This window comes from Solanum stenotomum, chromosome 9, assembly GCF_019186545.1.
Source record: "Solanum stenotomum isolate F172 chromosome 9, ASM1918654v1, whole genome shotgun sequence".
Lineage (NCBI taxonomy): Eukaryota > Viridiplantae > Streptophyta > Magnoliopsida > Solanales > Solanaceae > Solanum > Solanum stenotomum.
Genome location: NC_064290.1, coordinates 11929800 through 11954318, shown reverse-complemented (window position 1 = coordinate 11954318; position 24519 = coordinate 11929800). Strand labels below are relative to the sequence as shown.

Here is a 24519-nt window from a genome sequence, read left to right as displayed (position 1 = left end):
TTTAAGATACCATATACATAGGAGAGTGGCGAGCGAAATGCGAGGGAGACAAGCGAGATTTATGTATCTCAGATACATGTGAACCAATTTGGATACAATGTAACTAGAACAAATTACACATAATTTTGACCCAATATTTCCTGAGTCACATGTATCTGGACGTAGCTGAAGTTGAACGCATCAAAATTTAATAAGATTTGTAATACTATAAATTAGAGCGCATTTAAATAATTAACTCCTAAACTAGCTAGCGAGATTTCTCTAAGTTCCCTTTCTCTTTCTTACGTAATTGTATGGGCAATAAACAAAAAAAGTTCAACAAAAAAATAATTATATATATATATATATATGTATATATAACCATTATTAGTACTTAGTAGCAAATAGATGATGAAAACAACTGAAGAAGATGAAATCAAAGATCAAGGTAAAAAAAAATTGTACCTGGCAAAAGATGAAAGAGAGAGGCGAAACAAAGTAATAATTGATGACGAAAATAATTTTATTTACGTGCAGAAGATGAAGATAAAGAAAAAGGAAAGTAACCGATTTTGACGAAGAAAAATTACGCAGAATGACAAAACTTTAGAGTATATTATGTAATATGTAATATAATCCATCGTTGAGAAATTCGTAATTCACGGCTTAGAAGAGTAAATTGCACTTCGTTTGTAATTGAAAAGTATTTGAATGACCGTTTTTTATAACAATTGATAATTAGATGGTGCAGTGGATTAATTACTGAATGCCATAATTATAAGTAAGTTTTTGGTTTTTAAGACATTTTTCATTTTTTGAAAGTGTTTAAAAAAATAATAAAATGTGATTTTAAGCATTTACTTTTAAGGTAAAAAGTACGAAAATAAGCTAAAAGTCAAAAGTTAAGTACGATCAACTTATAACTGGTAACTTTTAACTTATAAGTTATCTAAAAAAATCAATCCAAACACCTCCATGGTTATGCCATTTTAACTATGAAGCATAATACTACTAGACTATAATTTTTGTGGCAACATACTTTTGAGTTTATTTTGTTTGTTTTGGATTCAAGTGAAAGTAAAGTTCTCATAAAAATCTAAAACTTGTAAATTGTTCACATTTTTAGCACCATATCTCATGTACTTCACAAGTTTAATTACTCATTGCATACAAAGCATGACAAGATCAAGATCACAAGGTTTTTACTTTCTTCATACCATTAACCATGTCATACAAGGACAAGTCATTTACCTTTTAAAAGATGTGTGTATTTTAGAAACTTAGCACATATAATCTATATTCAAAGTATTCAAGCTTGGCTTATTTTTTCTTTCTTTCTAAACTTTCAATGTTATATCTTACTTAGCACGTATAATCTATATTCAAAGTATTCAAGCTTGGCTTATTTTTTCTTTCTTTCTAAACTTTCAATGTTATACCTTCTAGGGCATTTCTAACTATGATGCCAAGGAGGAAACTACTTCTAGCTTCTTTATCTTCTTTTGCTATACTTATCTTCATCTTCTTTATATCATTTAGTATTCGCTTAAACTTTTCGTTAACAACTTCCTTAACCAATACCATTTTACTACAACAAGCGCCTCAGATAAACACACAGTTCACCCTTTTAATAGGAATTTTCACACGGCCAAGAAATTTCGATAGACGACATTTCCTTCGTCTTGTATATGGAATTCAATCCACCCCCATTGCTCGTATCGATGTAAAGTTCATTTTCTGCAATATCACCAATTCAGAACAAAGAACTTTTGTCGCTTTAGAAATCATGCGTTTTAATGACATTATTGTCCTCAATTGCTCAGAGAACATGAATAGTGGTAAAACTTATACTTACTTTTCTACTCTTCCTCAAATACTTCCCACACGTTATGACTATGTCATGAAGGCTGATGATGATGTTTATTTGAGGCTTGCACCATTAGCATCATCACTTGAACCCTTACCTAGAGTTGATCTATATTATGGCTTTGTTATACCTTGTCCTAGCATGAATCCATTTGTCCATTATATGTCCGGAATGGGATTTGTTTTATCATGGGATCTGGTGGAATGGATAAGAAGATCGAATATTCCTGCGAATAATACATATGGACCAGAAGATAAATTGGTTGGTCAATGGCTTAATTTGGGAAATAAAGCAAAAAATAGATTTTCGAACAAGCCAAAAATGTATGATTATCCTGGAACTAATGGAAAATGTTCACATGAACTTATTCCAAATACAATAGCGGTTCATCGACTAAAAAAGTGGGAGCAATGGATAAATGTTCTAAGATTTTTTAATGTGACTAAACAACTTCAACCATCGAGTCTTTACAGTATATCAATTGATTAATGAATTTGATTTTTTTTTTTTTTGCCTATGATGTTAGTTTAACTATGATCAAAGACGTTGCAAGATAAATTATTTATCTCCCACCTCGTTTTAAGTGTCATTGCAATATTTTTATTTACATCTTCAGTACTAAAAGTAAAATCTCATTTTTATACTATTAACATAGTTTAATATGTAATAGCACGTTAGTTGTAATTTTTATCGCATCAATATAACAAATGTTATTTTTAACTATTTTCAGGGTGACTTAAATATATTATACATCGTTAGTGCACAGATACAAAATTCAAGCCCTTCTTCGTATGTTCTTTTCTAAATGAATCAATTTGACTACTCTCCTCAAAATATAATAATTTGAAGATTAGTGTTTTTTAAACATGATACCATGACCATCTTTGCGAAGCGAATTTCCATCTTAATAAAAGTAAGTAATATAAAATTGCTTGGAAATTCAATATCATCCGATGTTTTAATTTTGAAGACATCTAAGACGAACACATAAAATAGAAAATATGACAACTCACATCTAAATAAAGATTTATGGTAAATATTTACTTACATGGGATGTTTACCAAATTTAATGCCATTTATCATGTTTAAATAATTTAATAAAGTGAATATATACATTAATTAATTATAATTATAATTATATGATAATTGTATTATATATTCAAATGCATTCCAATATGGGAATAAGTTTTTTTCAAGATTTACAATTTTTCATAAATTTTCTTTTACTCTTTATTCTGTTTTGCTCGAACTAGAAAATATTCATTTTAAAAACATTTCGTTTCATGACGAGTAAGAAATTATATTATATTTTACTATAGTATAAGAGTCTAGAGCGCACATATCGGCGAGGACATGTCACATGTGTGTTTCTTGGAATTACATCATTATTAAGGGGCATTTTAATCACTTAAGTATTTGAAAAGAATCTTTAACAATTTATATATTTAGAAGTTTTGTAAAAAATATTATAAATCATAATAATTAATAATATAAAAATTATATAGTCAAAGAAAAAATTGATTGACTTTTAAATTTTATCCGTGCCATATAAATTAAGACAAATAAAGTAACATATTTTATTTGAAATGACTAAGAGTATAGCAAATAACAATAGTTAACAATTTAAAAATTTTAAAGACTTGAAATTTTTTGATTGACTCTTATACACTACAAGAAAACTATGAATTATATGGGGATTTTCCTGGGAATTAGTATGAAAATTTGCAGGAAAATAAGTTTCCTGCAAATTTTCATACTAATCCCCATGTAATTCACAATTTTTTTTGTAGTGCTTGTCTATCAGTGTCACATAAATTGAGATAGAAAGAGTGATATATTTTATTTGAAAATGACATAAAAAATATTGTAAATCACAATAATTAATTACTAAAAACATTTAAATGACATTTGAAATTTGGTTGAATCTTGAAATTCAATCAATGCCATATAAATTGAGAATGAAAGAGTTACATCTATTATTTAAAAATGAGAAAATACATAAAAAAAACCCAGAACTTGGTCGGATAACTTACTTTAGTACTTCAACTACACGGGCGTTTCAATACCCCCCTTAAGATCTTTGAAGTGATTTTTTTTCCACCCTGAAACTATAACACCACTCTCACCCGCCACATCATAGCCACGTAAGCGCCACATCATAACCATGTAGGCACCATATCATTAATCTTTATTTTTTTTTTACTTATTCACTATTTTTTCTTAAACACTTTTTAAAATTAATTATATCAATTGATTAATTTATAAATGCATACCCCCGCCCCCACCCTCACCCCCACCCCCACCCCCTCTCTTTCTTCTTTCTTGTTGTTCATCATTATTCCAACCTTCAATACTTTCTTTTCTTCTTCTTCACTATTCAACAATTTTTTAAGTCACTTTAAAGAAGAAATTCACATTATCTTCTTCGAACCCTCCCAACGAATTTACCCTCTTGGAGAATGGATTTTTTGAAAGCCAATTTTTTCTTGACAACTCAAATAAGAAATGAAGATTGCATAAGAAAGTTGATCCAAAAAAAATATAAATTTTATGAGAAATGTTTGAATGATCTAGAAATCAAAATGGGTCGCTCAAAATTTAAGAAAGTCTACATTTGCCAAATCGATAAAAATAATAGAGTGAAATCGACGTCAATAAAATGGCATTGCTATTGAATTTTACGAATTAGTAAAAGATTAGTGAAATGAAAATAGTGGATAGAGGTGGGGAAGAAGATGGAGGAAGAGATGTTTCAATGGAGAAAAATGTGTATCGAAGAAGACAACAAAATAAAAACAAAAAAAATTAAAGAAAATAAAAAGGGGACCCACTAATTTCATTTACCTCTTAATAAGAAAATTTACATATTTTAAAGATTTAATATATATAAAAAAAACTATTTAAATAATTTGTTATATATTGGCCAATAAAAAAAGGCTATGTGTAGGGCTTTAAACATTCAACTTTTTTTTTCTTTTTTCACGCACTTTCAGGAGAGTGCACTCACTCTCTGCCACATCATCCCTTAGGGGGTGTTTTAATCACTTAAAAGATGTTAAGGCGGATATATAAACACCCGTGTAGTTTAAGTACTAAAGTAAGTTTTCGTGCCAAGTTCAGGGAGGATTTTATGTCTTTTCCCTTTAAAAATTATATAAAAATACTATAAATCACAATAATCAATAACTTAAAATATTTATAAATTATTTAAAAAAATTGTTTGGCTCTCAAATTTCATTTATTTATATAACATAAACTGAGATAAAGACATATATTGAGCTCATGCTAGCATTGACTCTAATATTTTACTCCAATATAGAAGTGGGAGTTAATAGGACTAACAAAGCAATACAATTTGTACAACAAGCTAAGAAATGTGTATTTTACTCTTATTTATTAGTTACATCTATTGTTACACGTGTAGTGCAACCCAAATCCTTTCCTCCTTTTGTGACACATGGATTCCACCTTCTTTACTCCATTGATTTCCACTAGCTTTCATTTCTTCTTTCTTCCAATGCTAAATAATGGAAGAGACACTAATGTTTCGACTTCCACGGCTCTGATAAAAATGAAGAAGAAGGCTGGTATTCAAGATTTAATTGATCATTTAGGACTTCAGTAAATTCATCTTTTCTTGGTTGTCACAAGTATGGTCTTTTTTCCCCTTTGGCGCTGAAAATTTTCCCCATCAAATCATGTATGTTCTAATTTTGATGCCATGTTGTTGGATTAAAGTAAATGCTGCTATAGAATGTAGTTTTAAAGACTCCATTTTTAGTTTTCCATAGAATAATAGCTTACCATAATCTTATTTGAGGCTTTCTAGATGTAAAATCATGAATTAGTTTTATATTGCTTATTTGATTTTGATTTTTACTGCAGCTAATAAATGACCACTATAGAAAATATGCAAAAAATTGTCAAGGACACAATTCATGTGATACAACTTAATGAAATTGATTCAATTAGGACACTTAAAGAGAAAACAAATCAGGCCGGACTTTTGTCTTTTCACCAAACTATTAAGGATCTAGCTTTTGCAAATTAACGATTATATTATTTTTACTTCTCAAAAAATTGAATGATAGATGGATGCTTTGTGTTTTCTGTTGTACTAGCATGTTAATGGCCTTAAAGTTTAGAGGTCGGGTTTCGTCTGCACGTCACTTATTTGATGAAATTTCCTTTAAACTTTGAAGGAATATAAAAGTCAATTGATTCGAACTATATACATAACATGTTCTTCACATAGAACTACTTCCAACCAACGTAGTCAACAAGTCAGGTGGAATCCCAGAAGTTTAAGGTAATAATCTGTTGAATATGACTTCTTCTTTGTGGCTACTACTTTCTACACTCATGTAGTATTGTTTTTGCACTTCTCTCTAAATTCTAAGGTGAAGAGTCTCTCAAAACTTGTTGCGGGGCAATACTAGATTTTCAAATTACATTTCATTAACTCATTTCACTCACTTCATTATTAGGAATTTGAGTTTGTTTCATCCTTAGCCATCTTTCACTTTAATTTACTTTTCATCTAGGTGACACACCTCCTCAGCGCATACATATAGAGATCCTGTGATTTGATCCATATGATAGATGAAAAGAATCAAAGGAAGACTCAATAGAACCATTGGCAAAGTCTGGACTATCGAAAAAGTGAAAAGTGATCTACAATATTGCTTCTCTCATTCCATTTCTTATTGTTGCTTTGCTTTTTAGTGCTTAAATAAGTTTATTTATTTTCCAACACGGGGGGGGGGGGGNTTTTCCTACAGAGAGGTTTTTTCTCTTTACTAGAGCCAAGACTATATGAGGAGAGAAAGACTCAAGCCAAAATAATCGCATTGTTTTTGTACCTTATCTCAAGTTACCCCTTAGTGCGGGTATGGGGCACTTTGTCAAAAATCGTTCATTTAGCAAGAAGTCATATTGCTTGAAAGACACACAACACGTAGAAGAAGAGTTCGAGTGTGAAAACATTACTTATGTACTTGCTAAACACTTAAGTAGCAAATAATGTATTTGATCTCTTTAGTTTGACAATTGAGACTTCATTTTCACGTTGAGCAGTAGAATCTCAATTTTTTTTATAACTTTTAATTTCTTAGGAGGCTCTGCATAACTTATGTGCTTGCTAGCATTTGGATTGTCCTTATTCTATTGTCGTATAAATAAGAAAGAAAAACCATGTTTTCTTAGTGAATTGAAGTAGACTTGCCCTAGGTGTCAATAAATTGATTTTGTATGCTTATTATGATGTATAATTACTTATAATATTCTCTTTGTAGTATAAATCTGCAGATGATAAGAGTTAAGAAAATCATTTAAGGCTTATCGATATTCTCTTAATTTTGCTTCTAAATCCTACATCTATGCTCTGAACCCTTAGCCTGGTTATCAAAATTAATTTGGAAATTATAATTGGCTAATATCATTGACATTCTATATTGAGTTTGAATTCTTCCTTTTATTCCTATTGACCATTTTAAAACATATTGTTCTTCCTCTTTCGATATGGATGTATGTAAGTTTCAAGACGAGTGATGGACAGACGTGTCTCATTTTTCCAGGTTCATTGTAGTAAGTATGTTATTTCTTTGACGTGGAAGCTGGATAAATGTTGTTAATATGTACTCCTGTGTTTTTCTTTTACCTCAAATCTGGATAATTGTTGCTTATGTTTCCTCCTGTTTTGGGTGTCTCTTTTTTCATTAGGATATATATTTTTCCCATTTGATTACACAATTTGGGACATGAATGTTCTAATGTTGCTGCTTTGGTATGTGAATTCAAAATTTTGTGGGTCGGCGTTTTTCTGTGCTTGGATCACCTTTTTTTTTGTGTGCTTTAGTTTCCTACTAAACATGTTTAACCAAATTATGAATCACAGAAAAGCATGTTAGCCATGAACAAATATGGGCTTAAAGAGACAACAAGCAATCTGTTTTGACTATGTCACTGTATTGCCAGTAACCACATCCATGATAAGTCTGAATTAGCTATATCAACAAAAAATTATAATCTAAATTAAACATTAGGAATCCTGTCCATTTGGGACTAGAGAAAGGCTTCAGAACAATTGCTTTGGTACCTTTTCTTTTAGGTTCTCATAGTTCTACACTTCTATACCTACTTTATCAAGTAATGAATGTAACCAATCAGCTACAAATTTTTTTCATTTTATTTAGTATTTGACAAATTCGTTATAAAATGCCATACATGAAATCTTAAAAAAATTGTGCTTGACAATGTATTAAAGAAAGAACAAAGAAGCTCTGAAAATTCAAGCAATCATATAACAAATGAGATGCTCTTTTGAGATGTCAAATGTATTATTGAAACCATTTACCAACTAAAGTTTCTCCTGAGATGTCTAGATGTCCAAGAGATAACATGTAATCTATCTCTGAACTCAAAACTCAGATGAAAATTTAAGTTCTTAGAATAGCTAGCTTGGAGGGTTCTATGCCCAGTTTATCAGTTGGAACCAAAATAGCCGATGACTAGAATCTATAATTCAAAAGAGAAGTATTTTCTCTATTTCTAGCATATATTTTTTGTTTGGAATTCGATTATGTAGTTAACAGTAGGGGTAGAAAGGAGAAATTCAATATTTAAACAAAAATGCACTTTAGTATCAATACCAGTTCTGCTAATTTTATGCGGCTATTGATTTTCACGGGTGACATATGTATAAAATGTCATTATTGTTAATGGATCTCTTCGAGGAATTGATCACATGTAAGTGCAATCCATAGCCCTCTCAAGTCAAGTATGAGGGCTTGCTTATAGAGTTGATTCAAAGCTTAAAGTAAGGTTGACAAAGGTAGTAGTTGCTAACATACTATATATTTACAATGGTAGGTTCATGAGCCTATTAATTTTATTTCATTTTTAAATTAATGAGCCTATTAATTATGTTTAATGAAGTTAACTAATTTGTAGCTGATAGATCATTTGTATGAGTACATATTGAGGAATATGTTGTTGTAAAGCTAATATAGATTGTATGAATATAATTTTAAAAACATACTGGTATAATCTTTATTTGTTAAATAAGTTATTCTTAGACCCTATAGAGAATGCCGAGAATTTGAGTAGAGAGGGCCATGACTTCTCAATACAAACATATATTGTCTTAATTTTTTAATATTTATAATTTAATAATTATCTTTGCATGTGTTTGTGGATAAACATCTATTTATCTTTTGGAAATATTTTATTAAAATTATCCGGAGACCTGAAACACAAAGTTAACTAGATTCATACCATTCCAGGTTAGGGAACAATGTACTGAGTGGTATCTTCTTGCACAATGAAATAGTTTCTTAAGTAAAACATTTTGTCAAGATTTGATTATTTTCCTGACTTTTGAATTGATAGGCTTGAAATATAATGTAACTTAGACTTTCTTCTTTCCTTGCAATTCTAACTTATGATGATATGTTCCTTTAGAGTATTGTGTTATCTAAATTCTCTGCAAATTATTTTACTACAAAAACATGTTTTGTGGCACAAGGTGGAGAATAAAACAAATATATTAAAAATTAGTTCAAAGAATATGAAATGCTTTCCTGCAAGTCTTAACGTAGGAGAGAGCACAATAAGCGCATGTAGCTCAGCGGATAAAGTATCTCTTTCCTAAGCAGAAAGTCATAGGTTCGACCCCTATTTGTCATAGTAGTTTTTCTATATATTGCCTTAATTGTGACCAATATGACTGCTTAATGATGCTCTTATCTCAGCTAATGACTCTGATTAACATTGTAGTACTACACTATGAATTCAAATCTTGGAACATTACTATATAAGAAGAGTGAATAAAATTCACTCTTCTTTCGACACGTGGCACCATGGCCCACCTACTTTTATTTTATTTAAATCATATATCATATATATTACTATATATAATATAATACTAATATATTACTATATAAGAAGAGGGAATAGCCAACCACAATAACTCAACATGTGTTCCAATAAGAAGAGGGACCAATATATTTATAAAAAGAAATGACATATAAAATAAGCCAACCACAATAACTCAACATGTGTTCCAATAAGAAGAGGGACCAATATATTTATAAAAAGAAATGACATATAAAATAAAATAGATTACTATATAAGAAGAGGGAATAGCCAACCACAATAACTCAACATGTGTTCCAATAAGAAGAGGGACTAATATATTTATAAAAAGAAATGACATATAAAATAAAATAGAGAGAGTATTATTTTTCGAAAATGGAAAAGGACAAAACACATATGAAATTAAAAGACATCAAAAAAAGTTGATTTAACTCTCAAACATAAAAAGTAACATATGATATTAAAAACTTTAATAAAAAGTACTATAATTTACAATAAATAATAATTTAAAATATCTACAAGACAAAAAAAAAAGAGACTAATTTTTGTACTGCTTCTGTCACATAAATTAGGATTGGAATGATTTTAAAATTTTAATTTTGGTTATACATTATAAAATAGCCCAAAAATTTAATGATATAATTTTTTTTAAAAATAACCGAATGAATCGTCCTATCGATAACCCTAATGTTACTTCTACTCTGTTTATTTTTACTTAAATTTAGAAAGATATGCTTCATTTCTACCCTCAATCTTATCGCTACATTTATTTGCTATTTAAAATTGAAATTAAAAAGACAAATACAAATAAGTTTCTATATTAGCTCACTTATGAGCAAAATATATTATAACAATCTTTACTAATTTTATAACAATACATAAACTATACTCCCTCCGTCCCATATTAGATGGGCACTTCCAACTTTACACGGTGATTAAGAAATCATTAATACATTGGAAGACTTCGCCATTTTGGCCTTTGTTTATATCAATGCATATTGAAATGAGTTACAAAAAATACACATACAATATAGGAATGGTCATATTAATTGTAGGGGTAAAATGGAAAAGAATTAATTAATTCTATCCTAATTTAATAAGTGCTCAAATAATATGAAAAAATATTTTTAGTAAGATTCTCATCTAATATGGGACGGAGAGAGTATTAGTTTTTGAAAATGGAAAAGGACAAAACACATACGGAGTATAAAATTAAAAGACATATAAAAAAAAGTTGGTTTTACTCTCAAACATAAAAAGTAACATATGTTATTCAAAACTTTAATAAAAAGTACTATAATTTACAATAAATAATAACTTAAAATATCTACAAGACAACAAAAAAAAGACTAATTTTTTGTACTGCTTCTGTCACATAAATTAGGATTGGGATGCTTTTAAAATTTTAATTTTGGTTATACATTATAAAATAGCCCAAAAATTTAATGATATAATTTTTTAAAAAATAACCGAATGAATCGTTCTATCGATAACCCTAATGTTACTTCTACTCTGTTTATTTTTACTTAAATTTAAAAAGATATGCTTCATTTCTACTCTCAATCTTATCGCTACATTTATTTGCTATTTAAAATTGAAATTAAAAAGACAAATGACAAATAAGTTTCTATATTAGCTCACTTATGAGCAAAATATATTATAACAATCTTTACTAATTCTATAACAATACATAAACTATAATCTCTCCGTCTCATATTAGACGGGCACTTCCAACTTTACACGGTGATTAAGAAATCATTAATACATTGGAAGACTTCACCATTTTGCCCTTTGTTTATATCAATGCACATTGAAATGAGTTACAAAAAATACACATACAATATAGGAATGGTCATATTAATTGTAGGGGTAAAATGGAAAAGAATAATTAATTCTATCCTAATTTAATAAGTGCTCAAATAATATAAAAAAATATTTTTAGTAAGATTCTCATCTAATATGGGACGGAGAGAGTAACAATATAACTTTATTAATGTTGGGCCCGGGCAGTGCCCGGACTTTCTTTACTAGTAAATATAAGAAGAGTGAATAAAATTCACTCTTCTTTCGACACGTGGCACCAAGATGGCCCACCTACTTTTACATTTGGTTTTTGAAGATGGCCCACCTATCACAAATATGCCCCACCTACTTTTATACACTCCTCTTTCATTATATTTTAATTTTTTCCTTTTTAAATAGTACTAAAAAATAAATTTAAAATATCACAAATTCGATTAACTCTCAAAATTTTACGCGAATTCTATAATTAAGACGAAGGGAATAACATATATTATTTGAAAAATTACTATATAATTACTACTCTTCTTATATAGTAATATTTTAATTTTTTCCTTTTTAAATAGTACTAAAAAATAAATTTAAAATATTACAAATTCGATTAACTCTCAAAATTTTACGCGAATTGTATAATTAAGACGAAGGGAATAACATATATTATTTGAAAAATTACTATATAATTACTACTCTTCTTATATAGTAATATTTTAATTTTTTCCTTTTTAAATAGTACTAAAAAATAAATTTAAAATATTACAAATTCGATTAACTCTCAAAATTTTACGCGAATTGTATAATTAAGACGAAGGGAATAACATATATTATTTGAAAAATTACATTAAGAATACCATAAACCACAATAGTTAACAACTTACAATATTTGAAAAACATATTAACTCTCAAAATTTCACATGTGTCACATAAATTGGGACAAATGGAGTAACATATATTATTTGAAATTACGTTAAGAATATTATTAATCACAACTTAAAGTATTTAAAAATACATAACATATATTATTTGAAAATAATGTAAAAAATATTATAAATCATAATAATTAACAATTTAACGGATATTGTGCCCGTGCTTCCATTTAGAAGTGAGAATGTTTAGGAGCTTAGGGTTAGTCAGTCAATTGACCGATTTGCCCTTCTTCTTCAACTTCCTCTATTTACTACAAAAATAGTACTAAAAATCAATTTAAAATATTGAAATTTTGGTTAATTCTTGAAATTTCACATGTATTGCATAATATAATAGAGTGAGTAACATATATTATTTGAAAATTATATAAATAGTACTAAAATATAGTTTAAAATAGTACTAAGAATTTGATTAACTCTCGAAATTTCATATGTACTGCGTAATTGAGATTGAGTGAGAAATATATATTATTTGAAAAATAGAATAAATATGTGATATTATTAGAAAGAGCTTTAATATATATTTTAAAAATTATTTTGTCTTCCGTATATGATTTTCTGCATATATGTGGAGTTTTAAAGTTTTTAACATTTTAATATAGAAATATGATTATTTGAAAATTTTAGTACTTTCTTCATTTAAATTTTTCCTTGTTTTTCTTTTAATTTGTTCTAGATTTAAAAATTACATAAAAAGTACTTAAAATCACAATGTAATAATATAAGATATTAAAAAAACATAATTAAAAATCATAAAAGAAATTTTATTGACTCTTTAATTCCATATTGAAACAAAAGAAGTTTGTTTGAAAATAACATAAAAAGTAACGTAAATTAAAGTAAAATAACAACTAAAAATATTTAAGAATCATATAAGAAATTTAGTTGAGTTTCGTAAAAGTACCTACGTCACATAAAATGGAACAGAAAGAGTAATATATATTATTTGAAAATGATATAAGAAGTGCTATAAATCACAATAAATTAACAACTTCAAAATATATTGAACAAAATCACATACAAAAAATTATATAACTCTCCAAATTTCATCGGTGTCACATAAATTGAAACAAAGAACTACTCCCAATTTATGTTATTTACTTTCCTTTTTAGTCAGTCCCAAAAGAATGTCACATTTCTATATTAAGTAACAATTTGATTATAAAATATTTATTTTACCCTTAATGAAATAATTTACAGTCATACAAATTTATATCATTCATTTTGGACCACAAATTTTAAAAGTCTTCATTTCTTTTTTAAACTCCGTGGCGAATCAAACTACCTCACATAAAATGAGACGGAGGAAGTAATATACATTGGGCCCGCGCTGGCGCGGGAACCTAATAACTAGTATTCATAGAAGAGGTCAACAAAAGCTGAACTAGAGTCTGATGCACAACCTTATGAACAACCTTTGTTGATGTTATTCCTTACCATAATGGACTCGGAGCAAATGGACTTGTCCAACGTTTTGAACAACATATTTCAGTTGTGTTTGTATCATCAGTCTCACCCTGGCGCATATGTTGAATAATTGTTTTATGCACTTCTTTAGAAGTAGTTGAACTCTCTTACCTGAGTTTAAGATCTGAGGATTAGATGAGCCATTTTTTAGGCACTCATTGTGTTATTTTGTTTTAATTAATTTAAGAATGTCTATATTATCTATGAAGGCGTTCTCTTGTGTAAACTAAGTGACACACCTTTGTATTAATATAGCCAATGACGATTATTGTTGTGTATCATCAAGCATTTACTACTTTAAAAATTTAAAATGTTGGGCTCGTGCTCAGCACGGGCTATGCCCCTCTAGTCTAGTATACACGAGAGATGAGAAACTATTTTGGCTATAGATTCCAAATATTAAAATAATGTTTCTAATACAATTTTAAAAGTGAAAAGTGAGTTGAAGCTTGTTTGAATTGATTTATTTTAAGTACCTTTTAAACAAAATAGCTTTGTAATGTTCGGATAAAATAAAGAATATTTTTAAACACTTATTCTTAAGCCAAAATAACAAAAATAAATAAAAAATCATAATCTATAAATCCATCCGAATAGGCTTTTAGAAAATATATTACAAGCTACTCATTTTCAAATTTGAGTTGGATTTGAAATTTTCATGAATAATACCCAAAATAAAATAAAAAGTATTTCGAAAAATATATACTCTTTGTCCCAATTTAAGTGATATATTTTGTTTTTCGAGAGTCAAACAATTTAAGTTTGACTGAGAATTTGCTAATGAAATCTTCAATTTAAAAAAAATAAATTTTATATATCCGTAAATAACGTAAAAAGTACTATAAGTCACAATAATTAACCGTTCAAAATATTTAAAATATATATGATAAAATTATTTAAATCTCAAAATTCAAAATATGTAACATAAATTTGGACATAGGAAGTACTAATTATTGCCAAACAGCTCATTAGCATTTCAAAGTCCCAGTTGTGAAAAGTCAACTTTGAATTCTCACTGAAAATTCAAGTGTATAATTTCCAGTTCTCTTTTAAAAAGGAATGTTTTTTTTTCAACAATAAATAATGGAGTAATTTTCCAAGACACAATTTTTTGAAGAAGGGTGAAAAAATGGGGTGGTCTCCATTTTTAGGGATTCCACTTATAGTGGCTCTTCTCTCTTTTCTCTTTTACAAAAATTTCCCTCTCAAATCTCTCAACTCTGCTCCACAAGTATGTCTTTTTAACTCCATATCTTTAATGTCCTTTGTTTGTTATATTGATTAATTTGTATCTAATCTTTAATATCACTTTAATAAATTCTATTTTTTTTTGGTGTGCTTCTAAAGAATTTTCCTAGACTTTTCACTGTTGAAGAACTTGCTCTTTATAATGGGTCTGATCCAAGATTGACCATTTTTCTTGGAATTATTGGGTACATGTCAAATCTGTTATAATCTCATTTCAAGATTGGATTTTTTTTTTTTAACATTTTAATTGATTGTCTAGTTTTGTTTGAATGCTATTAATAGGTCTGTATTTGATGTGAGCAAAGGGAAGAGTCATTATGGAGTTGGAGGTGGTTACAACCATTTCGCCGGAAGGTTCAATTCTTTGCTTTTGTTGTATTTATGCTTCACAATGTGTAATCCCTATTGAAGAGTCAATGTAATCTTTGGTTCTATTACTTTTGAATCTCAAGAGTGGTTATTAGTCTCATGTTTTATAATTAATGTATGATTTATTTTTTTTACTTTCTCATAGAAGACAATCAGTTTTACTGTTTTGCTGCTCAGTGTAATATAAAGCTAATCTGCTTGGAGAACTTTTAGCTACTCACCATTTTCCAACTAACAATGATTTTTTTATAATTTTCAAATTTCAGAGATGCTTCGCGTGCATTTGTTTCAGGAAACTTTACAGGTTAGAATCTTTTGTTTATATTTCTATGTGCATTGAGATTATTATAACTTTATCTACTGTGTAGCATAGTATAATTGAATATAGTGTGAATAAGAGTTCATAACAACAAACTAGTGTAATCCCAGAAGTGGGGAAAGTGAATAAGAGTTCATGGTAGAAGCAAAACCAACTTAATAAATCAACCTTCCTTTCTAATAGATAGAAGATCTTAACAACATTAGATTAAAGGTGTGTTCGGTATGAAGGGAAGTGTTCCCATGGAAAATGTTTTTTAGGAAAATAAGTGGATTTCTTATTTATTTTCTTGTGTTTGGTATGTAAACAAAAGATATTGTTAATGCATTTATATATAATCTAGAAAAATACTATGAGAGGTGGGGTGGGGGTAACAGTGTGGATTTGTGGGGTGGTGGGGATGGGGTATTACGCGAAGGGGGTGAAGATGAGGTGTGTTGGAGGGTGGGGAGGACACAATTAACATGGAATGCCACTTGTGAAACTTGCTTTCCCCCTTTACTTGGAGATTTGCTCCATTTTAAGGCAATTCTGCTTCTCAAGAGTCACATCAAGCAAGGTTGCGGTGAGATGTTTAGGGGTTCTCTAAGAGAAAATGAATCTGCATCATGCATGCCCTTATCGCCCTAGTATACTCCACTGGTACACATCTAACTTTCAAGCATCTCCATAGAACCTCCCTCAGGACTTTATCATAAACCTTTTCTAGGTCGATGAATAACATGTGTAGGACCTTCTTCCTCTCTCTGTACTGCTCCACCAGTCTCATACTAGATGAATGACTTTTGTAGTTGAAGGTCCCTGCATGAATCCGAACTAGCTCACGGAAATTTCCACTCCTCACCTTCATCTCCACCACCCTCTTCCAAACTCTCATAGTGTGGCTTAGCAGCTTGATATCCCTATAGTCGTTGCAATTCTGAATGTCATCCTTGTTCTTGTACAACGACATCATTGTGCTCCATCTCCTTTCTTCGGGTATTTTCATCTTAAAACTGGCATGAAACAACCGAGTTAACCACTCCAAACCTACCCTCCAATTTTCCAAAAAAAAAGACCACTTAAAGAGAATTCCCTTTTCTTGCTTCTAGATAGCCTCTATGGTGTATGCTTTTAGGTATCCTCTAAAGTGTAATAATACTAAACTAAGACTAAATGCAGCACTTGCGATGTTTGAACTTCTTGCTTGTTTTTCTATTTCCATGGTATAAATGAAATATGATTCTTCTGTTTTGACTTTGTCTTGATGATTTGTGGCTTCTAAAATGAAGTTGTTTTACTCTATGTTAATACAGGAGATGGACTCACTGACTCACTGCGTGATTTATCCAGCGCCGAGGTAATATGATGTTTTGTTGTCACTCAGAGCCTACTTCTTGTTTTGAACATGTTATGTCCTTGATCAGTCTCAGTCCTCCTAAAATATCTGGTGCAATCTTTTTGATGACCCACACTGTTCCTCCATAGTTTATGGTATATGGTATTCCATGCCTCCAATGAAGTTTATGATACTAGTAATTTACAAAGCCTTCTGGTATATGCAAGGTTCATATGCTTAGATGTTTCTCTCTTTGCTTATGTTTATCTTCTTCCATTGTTCTTTTACGTCCTACCGACCACCTCTGCCCGTGGCACTACATATTATCTGAAAGTGAATGAACTTGTACTTGTATTCATATCAGTCTGCAGAAATATCTATTATATATGTTGTATCTAGCAATTTTTTTTCTCGACGGGGAAGAACTTATTCTCTATATCTCACTTTTATAGGTTAAAAGTATTGTTGACTGGAGAGACTTCTACTTCCGAACGTACACGTGAGTAATTTTTATCTTTTGAACCTATTAATCTTGAATGGGTAGTGTGGAATGTGAACAGTGAACTTCTCTTGGGAGAATTGTTATCAACACTGTCTTCACTTTCTTATTCAATACTTAGATTTATTATTTACTTTCCAAGATATTCTGTAAAACGTCAAGGAGTAGTGTCTTCCTAGTGGAGAATTATATAGAGATGACAAGCAGGTGGTTGTATGTTTTTGTGTGTCTCTATTGGGATGGGGAACAAAAGCATAGAAGAGTGCAATTAGAAAGCTCCAAGGGTTTTGGTTGGTACGGGCATATCACTTGTACATGTCATGGGTTCAAATACTGCAGTAGACAAAAGCCTAGTATTTAAATGGAGAAGGGTAGAAGGACATGCCCATTATCCCCAAATTCCAAAACTGTGCTCGACTGTCCCTTGGACACTTCTTGCTTATCAAAGTAAAAGGAAAGAGAGTGGAAAAAGAAAGTTACAGATGATTAGTGATGTTTCTTAGCAAAAATCTTATATTTCGTTTTTGAAGAGATCCAATTTAAAGAGTTAGAAAGCTAACTAGATACCCGAAAGCTAGGAGGGAGAGCAAAAAGTCAATGCATTGCAACACAAAAGTTTTTGAAGTAATGAGATCTAATAGCAGGAAAGAAGTACCACATCAACAACGAGTACCTCAAAGTAACTGTTATTTTGTTGTTGCATGTCCACAGTTGTCATGCTCTTGCAATTCTTCCTAGCAACATGCTGTAGTTTGGCACTGTAGCATATTAGAAAATGATTATGGCTATCACCACTTTCCTCATACTTATAAGAAATATTGGAAATGATGTCTACTTTCTTATCTGTTGGTGTAACACGTCTTCGGTTCAGTCTATTTGGGAACCAAGACCATCTGAAAACCTTAACCTTGGGTGGAGGCTTGGCTTTCCAGAAACAGAAATGAAAATGGAAAAGAATGTGATGGTAACGTTGGTCTATGTAAAGAGAAGAAGAATTCATGATAAATGCTCGAAGTCACCTAGTTCTCATAACCTTACATTAGTGTTTACAATAAAATAACATCTGATAGATCATGCAACAATTCAACTCTCGTCTATCTCCTAGTCCTTTTTTTTTTGGATCAGTATATCTTTTTAGTTTTATTTGTGGAAGAATCAAAATTCCATAGATTTGGAACACAAGTTAGAGTTTGTTTAAGAAGTAAACAGAAGCTGCTACATGATGAATGGTTTTTTGATGAATTAATGGCTCCCCCCCACCCCACCACCACCAAACTATCCTGTTTTTGCTTCGGGTGTTTCTATCACTCACCTGAAGTACAACTTTAGGGTTAAACCCGCGACATAATATTGTCGGTGCGTGTATTTCACGCTCCTAAAACACTTGTAAAACATGCCAAGTGGCAAGCTTTGCAAGTTTCATATTTTAATTGTTAGGTGCTTCTGTTTATCTCCCTAAGCTATAATTTTTTAAGGTTAAAAACCCCCCGGAAGTGTAATGCTCAATACGCCTAGTGGCATTATATTTTCCCCCAAAATCTCTATCTAAGTTAACACAAAAAATCAAATAAACTAGTTAAAAGTAAAAACTAAATAAAGAACCAAATATGAAAAATAGAAAGGGAATGGTTGTTGATTATGCTGTGAAGGTTGAAGAACGTTGGTTCTTTTACTATTTTCTCTTTTTTTGGTTGAAATTAGGGATTGCCAAATATACAACAACAACATACCTAGGAAATCCCACTAGGTGGGGTCTGGGGAGGGTAAAGTGTACGCATACCTTACCACTACACTTTTGTTTTCTGTGGTTTCAATTGTGGTTTTGTTCTTTCAAAAAAATTAGTGTTTCCTGGGTTTGATACCGGCTACCCACAACTACATTAAATATTCATTTTCACTCAAGAAAGTGTTTGGGTTCCAAAGAAAATTGATTGAAATCAAGAAAATGGTGTTGAAGAAGGCATTCTTTCAATAATAGTTGAAATAGAGGGAAAAAATGAAAGAAGAAAAGGATAAGTATTTTCAGATGAAATCCAAATATACAAAAACCCATATCAATTTGGTTAAAGAATATTAAGAACATAACACTAAGGAGTTGTTTGGTGTGAGGTATAAGGTTAATCCCAGGATAAAATGTAGGATTATTTTATCCCATGTTTGATTGGAGGTATTAGGTAGTCTTTGGGATATTTATCCCACCATTTTTGCCATAGTGATGTGATAAGTTATCCCAAATATGTGGTGGAATAACTTATCCCGGGATTAATTATCCTAGAATGACTTTACCAACCAAACGACCCCTAAAGAAATAAAAATAAAGCAAATAAAGAAGAGATTTTTTTTTATAAAACTGGCATCATTTTTTCACCTCACGCTTCATTCAGAGAGTCAATCCCAAACTCTTTGTTATTTGTCCCCCATGCAAAAATTATAGTTCGGGGGGTAAACACCCAATAGTTTAAGTATGAAACTAGCAAAATGGTGATAGTTTAGGGGGTTTTTAGCCATTAACTATTTTTCGATAAGGTGTAACCGTCCAATATAAAAATGTTGTAGGAGACTGGTAGCAAGATGCGATTGAAATGCACCATTCTGATTTATACTGACTATTCATTTATCCTTCGGGAACACAAATTTATTAATGGTTAACCTGCATTTGTGATAAACTAAAGAAAACATACTTCTCTTTTCCTGGTAACTTTCCAGAATATAGTACAAGAATCATTCTAACCTTGTCATTTGCCAAAAGTCCATATGAAGAGTTTCATTTATTTTATTTTGGTTTATTAAGATTTAATATATATGTTAACTATTTTACTACAACAACAACAACAACAACATACCCAGTGAAATCCCACTAGGTGGGGTCTGGGGAGGGTAGAGTGTACGCAGACCTTGCCACTACCTCGTAGGGGTAGAGAGGCTGTTTCCGAGAGACCCTCAGCTCAAGTACAACAAATCCAAGTAAAAGGCGAGGAAAACAATGTATAAAACAAAAATCCAATAAGAAAGAAAGTATATAATCAACAAAGGAGACAGTAACATCCAAAGAACAATGCGATAAGTGAAACGCAGTAAACAACAAAAGGCTGAAGGTACCACAGACAGGAACTGCAAGTGCAAGGCTAGGACTACTACAAACACTAACAACCCATACCCTCTCAAGGGAGGACAACACGCTAGCCCTACTATCCTTCAACTTTAATACGCGACCTCCACTCCTTCCTATCTAGAGTCATGTCTTCGGTAATGCGAAGCTGAGCCAAGTCTTGTCTAATCACCTCTCCCCAATACTTCTTAGGCCTACCTCTACCCCTCCGCGTACCATCTACAACCAGCCCCTCACACCTCCTCACTGGGGCGTCTGCGCATCGTCGCTTCACGTGTCCAAACCATCTCAGTCTCGCTTCCTTCAGCTTGTCCACCACAGAGGCCACTCCTACCTTCTCCCGGATAACTTCATTTCTAATCTTATCACTCCTAGTGTGCCCACACATCCATCTCAACATCCTCATCTCCGCAACATGAATTTTCTGGACATGTGAAAATTTAGTAAATCAACTACTTGAAACATGGAACCTAAAGTATTTAAATTTTGAATTTACATCCAGAGGTGACTCTACCTACAAAGTTTGGGAAATACATAATTGGAAGAAGTCCTCAATTGACTAGATCCCCAAATGCTTATCCATTTCTTGGAAATGACTCAAAATGAGGCATACTAAAAGCATATCCTAATAGATAATAATGGTACTATACCAAGAATGTTCCAANTTCTTGGGGATGATCTGTGTGGCTAGTCTCACATCCACATCTGCCTCATCTAACTCTTCACTGAATTTGCACCCCAAATATTCTGTTTTGGTCCTACTCAACCTGAACCCTTTGGACTCCAGCGTTTGTCTCCACACCTCCAACCTCGCACTAACTCTGTCCCGCGTCTCATCAATCAGTACTATGTCATCCGCAAATAACATGCACCATGGGACCCTCTCCTGAATAGACCGCGTCAACTCATCCATCACCAAAGCAAATAGAAATGGGCTAAGGACTGATCCTTGGTGCAGCCCCATCTCAACTGGGAAATGTTCCGAGTCACCTCCAACCGTTCTAACCCGAGTCTTGGCTCCACTGTACATGTCCTTTATCGCCCTAATATAAATCATCGGGACACCTTTAGCCTCCAAGCACCTCCAGAGGACATCCCTCGGTACTTTGTCATAGGCCTTTTCAAGGTCAATGAACACCATGAATTTTACTGTGCATGAATTTTCATGGACCCTTAACACTTAATGGCATTATCTCCTGCGATTGCCACTTTATGAGTCCTTTGCATTTGGCAGAGAATATGGGCTGGCAGCCTACAGCCATATTTTCCCACTGAAGATATTTCCTTTTATTTCTTCTCAATAAAGACATTTTATTGGCCACAAGATTGGTAAATCTTAAACTCCCTTGCCTTAGATTTTAACATATTCCTAATTGACGGAATGGTCTTTCCTTGGTCCTACCATCATCTCTCCATACCTGAAGAAATTTCTTATTTGAAAAAGATATTATGAAATTAAATGTCTCCTACTCCAACTGGAACTAAAAAAGAAATAAAGTGTATGAGGAATGATTGCAGGATAAAATTCATTTTCAGGGCCATAAAGCTTATAGGATTAGCTTCCAAGTAACAAAATACTGAACTCTTATCCATAGACCTGGCGACTTACGACCACTTAGTTTGTAGGACATTCATGTGAGATGGGTCTGAGGAACTGGTTTCTTCAGCATATTATGTGTGAAGTGTGTCTGAAGGGTAAGTAGTAGACCAAAATAAAAATCAATGTGAAGAACAAGGAAGATTAAGCTAAAGATGACCTTTACCTGAGATATTTTTGTATCTGGTGAAGCAAATAATATTGTTATAAACCATGGACTTAATATCTAGAATGCTACCATTTATATACTGGTGCATAGTTATCAACGAAAATAAATAAATAAAATCCTGTCTGGTATGTATTTCATTTGTTTGGCAGCAAAAAGCAATAACAAAGATTTGGTTTAAGAAGTGAACCCTCTGTTTGTTTCCCCTATTGTGACAAACATAGGTAGGAAGTTTAAGATTGAAGAACTAAACGAATATCTAACTTACTTCCTTTCTGGCAGATATGTTGGTAAGCTAGTAGGTCGGTATTATGATAGTGAAGGCAATCCCACGAAGTACTTAAAAGGGGTTGAAGCAAAGGCCGCCAGAGGTGCTCAGCTGATGGAAAAACAAAAGAATGAAGAGGCTAAACTACCTAGCTGTAATTCAAGGTGGAGTCAACAAGAGGGTTCAGAGGTACAATTCTTTCTTCAATGTCCTAAACTCCGTACCTCAAAGATTTTCCTTTTAAGAACTAGTTATTGAGGTAAGAGAAGAATGAAAGGAAGACAAGAGATAATAGCTTTCCCTTCCCTATTTGCTTTAGGTTGAGAGCAGGGGGAAATTCAGAAGAGAATACATTATCCCTTGCTTGGAGCCCAAATGAAAGTGAAAATTTTCGTTGAGGCCCATATAAAAGTTTCTTCTTCTAATGACATATTTATTTCTCTGCTTTCTCCCGAGTCCGGACTATTTGATGTGATAGGAGATGTTTTCATCTGCATGTCATTGTGGTTCTTCCCATTCTTTCCCAACAAACCAAGCAAGGGAAGGTGAACTGTTAACTTTCCCTTTTGTTCGCTTCCAATTTCCAAACAAAGGTAAAAGGAAACAAGATAAAAGATCTAATTATGGCTGCATGTAGAGAAAAGGCTGCTAACAACAATGTCTTATAAATGGAGAAGAAACTAAACATAAAGAGTAAGGTGGTCCATATTAATTTTTGGTTCAAACATAACAAGTATGCGGGACATGTAGCTTCTTGATGTACTTCTCCAAGGAATCAGTGATTGTTTTGAATTTTGATATGATTGTCATTAAACACGTTCCTTGTCTTTTCAAAAGTTATTCCAAGCACAACAAAATGGATTTCACATGTATCTTTGGTGTGCAATGAAATTTTTAAGTCGTTTGTATGGCATTCTAGATAAATGGCAACACAATTAGATGGACAGGTTCTTGATTCTTGAAGGCTGAGGCCTATGTCATTGTACATTTTCTGTACAGAATGCAACTTCTCTGTTAGGTATTGCTGGAATGGCAAATATATTGCAGATAATGTCATTTCACAACTCTACTCTCTTGATGAATGAAGTACTTTCAACTTTATTTCCTTTCTCAGGTTTGGTGTGACGATGGATATCCGAGATTAGTTCAACGACCTACAGAGATAGCGTTGACAGGAAAAATGAGCAAACGATGTGCTTGCTTTAAAGAGGAAGATCTTGACCAGCCAGGTTTGGAAGTCTATGAAGGATGTGATTATTCTGCCAAAACATGCCGGTTATAAAAACTGCATTGTGAAACTTCATAGGATATTGATATTTACTTATAAAAAGAATCATAGAATGTTTGACATCAATTCCACATAGAACATTCTGTACAATTTTCCATTTGAATGAATTTTGTATATTTATTAATTTTGCTTAAAAGAGTTCCAGAGTCTTGTGCCAAAATTAAGATTTTTAATCAGTTAATCTGGGCTATTGAATTGAGGAATGTGGATGGCGTTGAGATATATTTTGCCAAGCAAATCATGCTAGATACGTAGACAATGATACTCACAATGAATAAATGAAATTGGTGAACTCTCATCTTTATCGAAATTCATACATAACTTGATGATGTAAGGTTGATACAATATTTGATTAATTGTGTTTTGAGGATAGTGGTTATGGGTGTTGATTAAGGCTGGCAAGGGGACGGGGACTGGGGGACGGGAC

General features: G+C 31.6%; 2 protein-coding genes across 2 annotated transcripts; both read left to right on the top strand.

The window, feature by feature from the left end:
- Nucleotides 1-1438: 1438 nt before the first annotated feature.
- Nucleotides 1439-2335, top strand: LOC125877878 (beta-1,3-galactosyltransferase pvg3-like). The gene has a single exon (XM_049559163.1). It carries the CDS (start codon nt 1439-1441, stop codon nt 2333-2335), a length of 897 nt encoding a protein of 298 aa, XP_049415120.1.
- A 12618-nt stretch (nt 2336-14953) lies between these two features.
- LOC125877035 (membrane-associated progesterone-binding protein 4) lies at nt 14954-24193 on the top strand. The gene is made up of 8 exons (XM_049558338.1): nt 14954-15142; nt 15259-15344; nt 15442-15513; nt 15795-15832; nt 17143-17186; nt 17618-17664; nt 22819-22993; nt 23919-24193. The coding sequence occupies exons 1-8, from the start codon at nt 15041-15043 to the stop codon at nt 24084-24086; spliced, it is 732 nt and encodes a 243-aa protein (XP_049414295.1). The 5' UTR covers nt 14954-15040; the 3' UTR covers nt 24087-24193.
- The last annotated feature ends 326 nt before the right edge of the window (nt 24194-24519 follow it).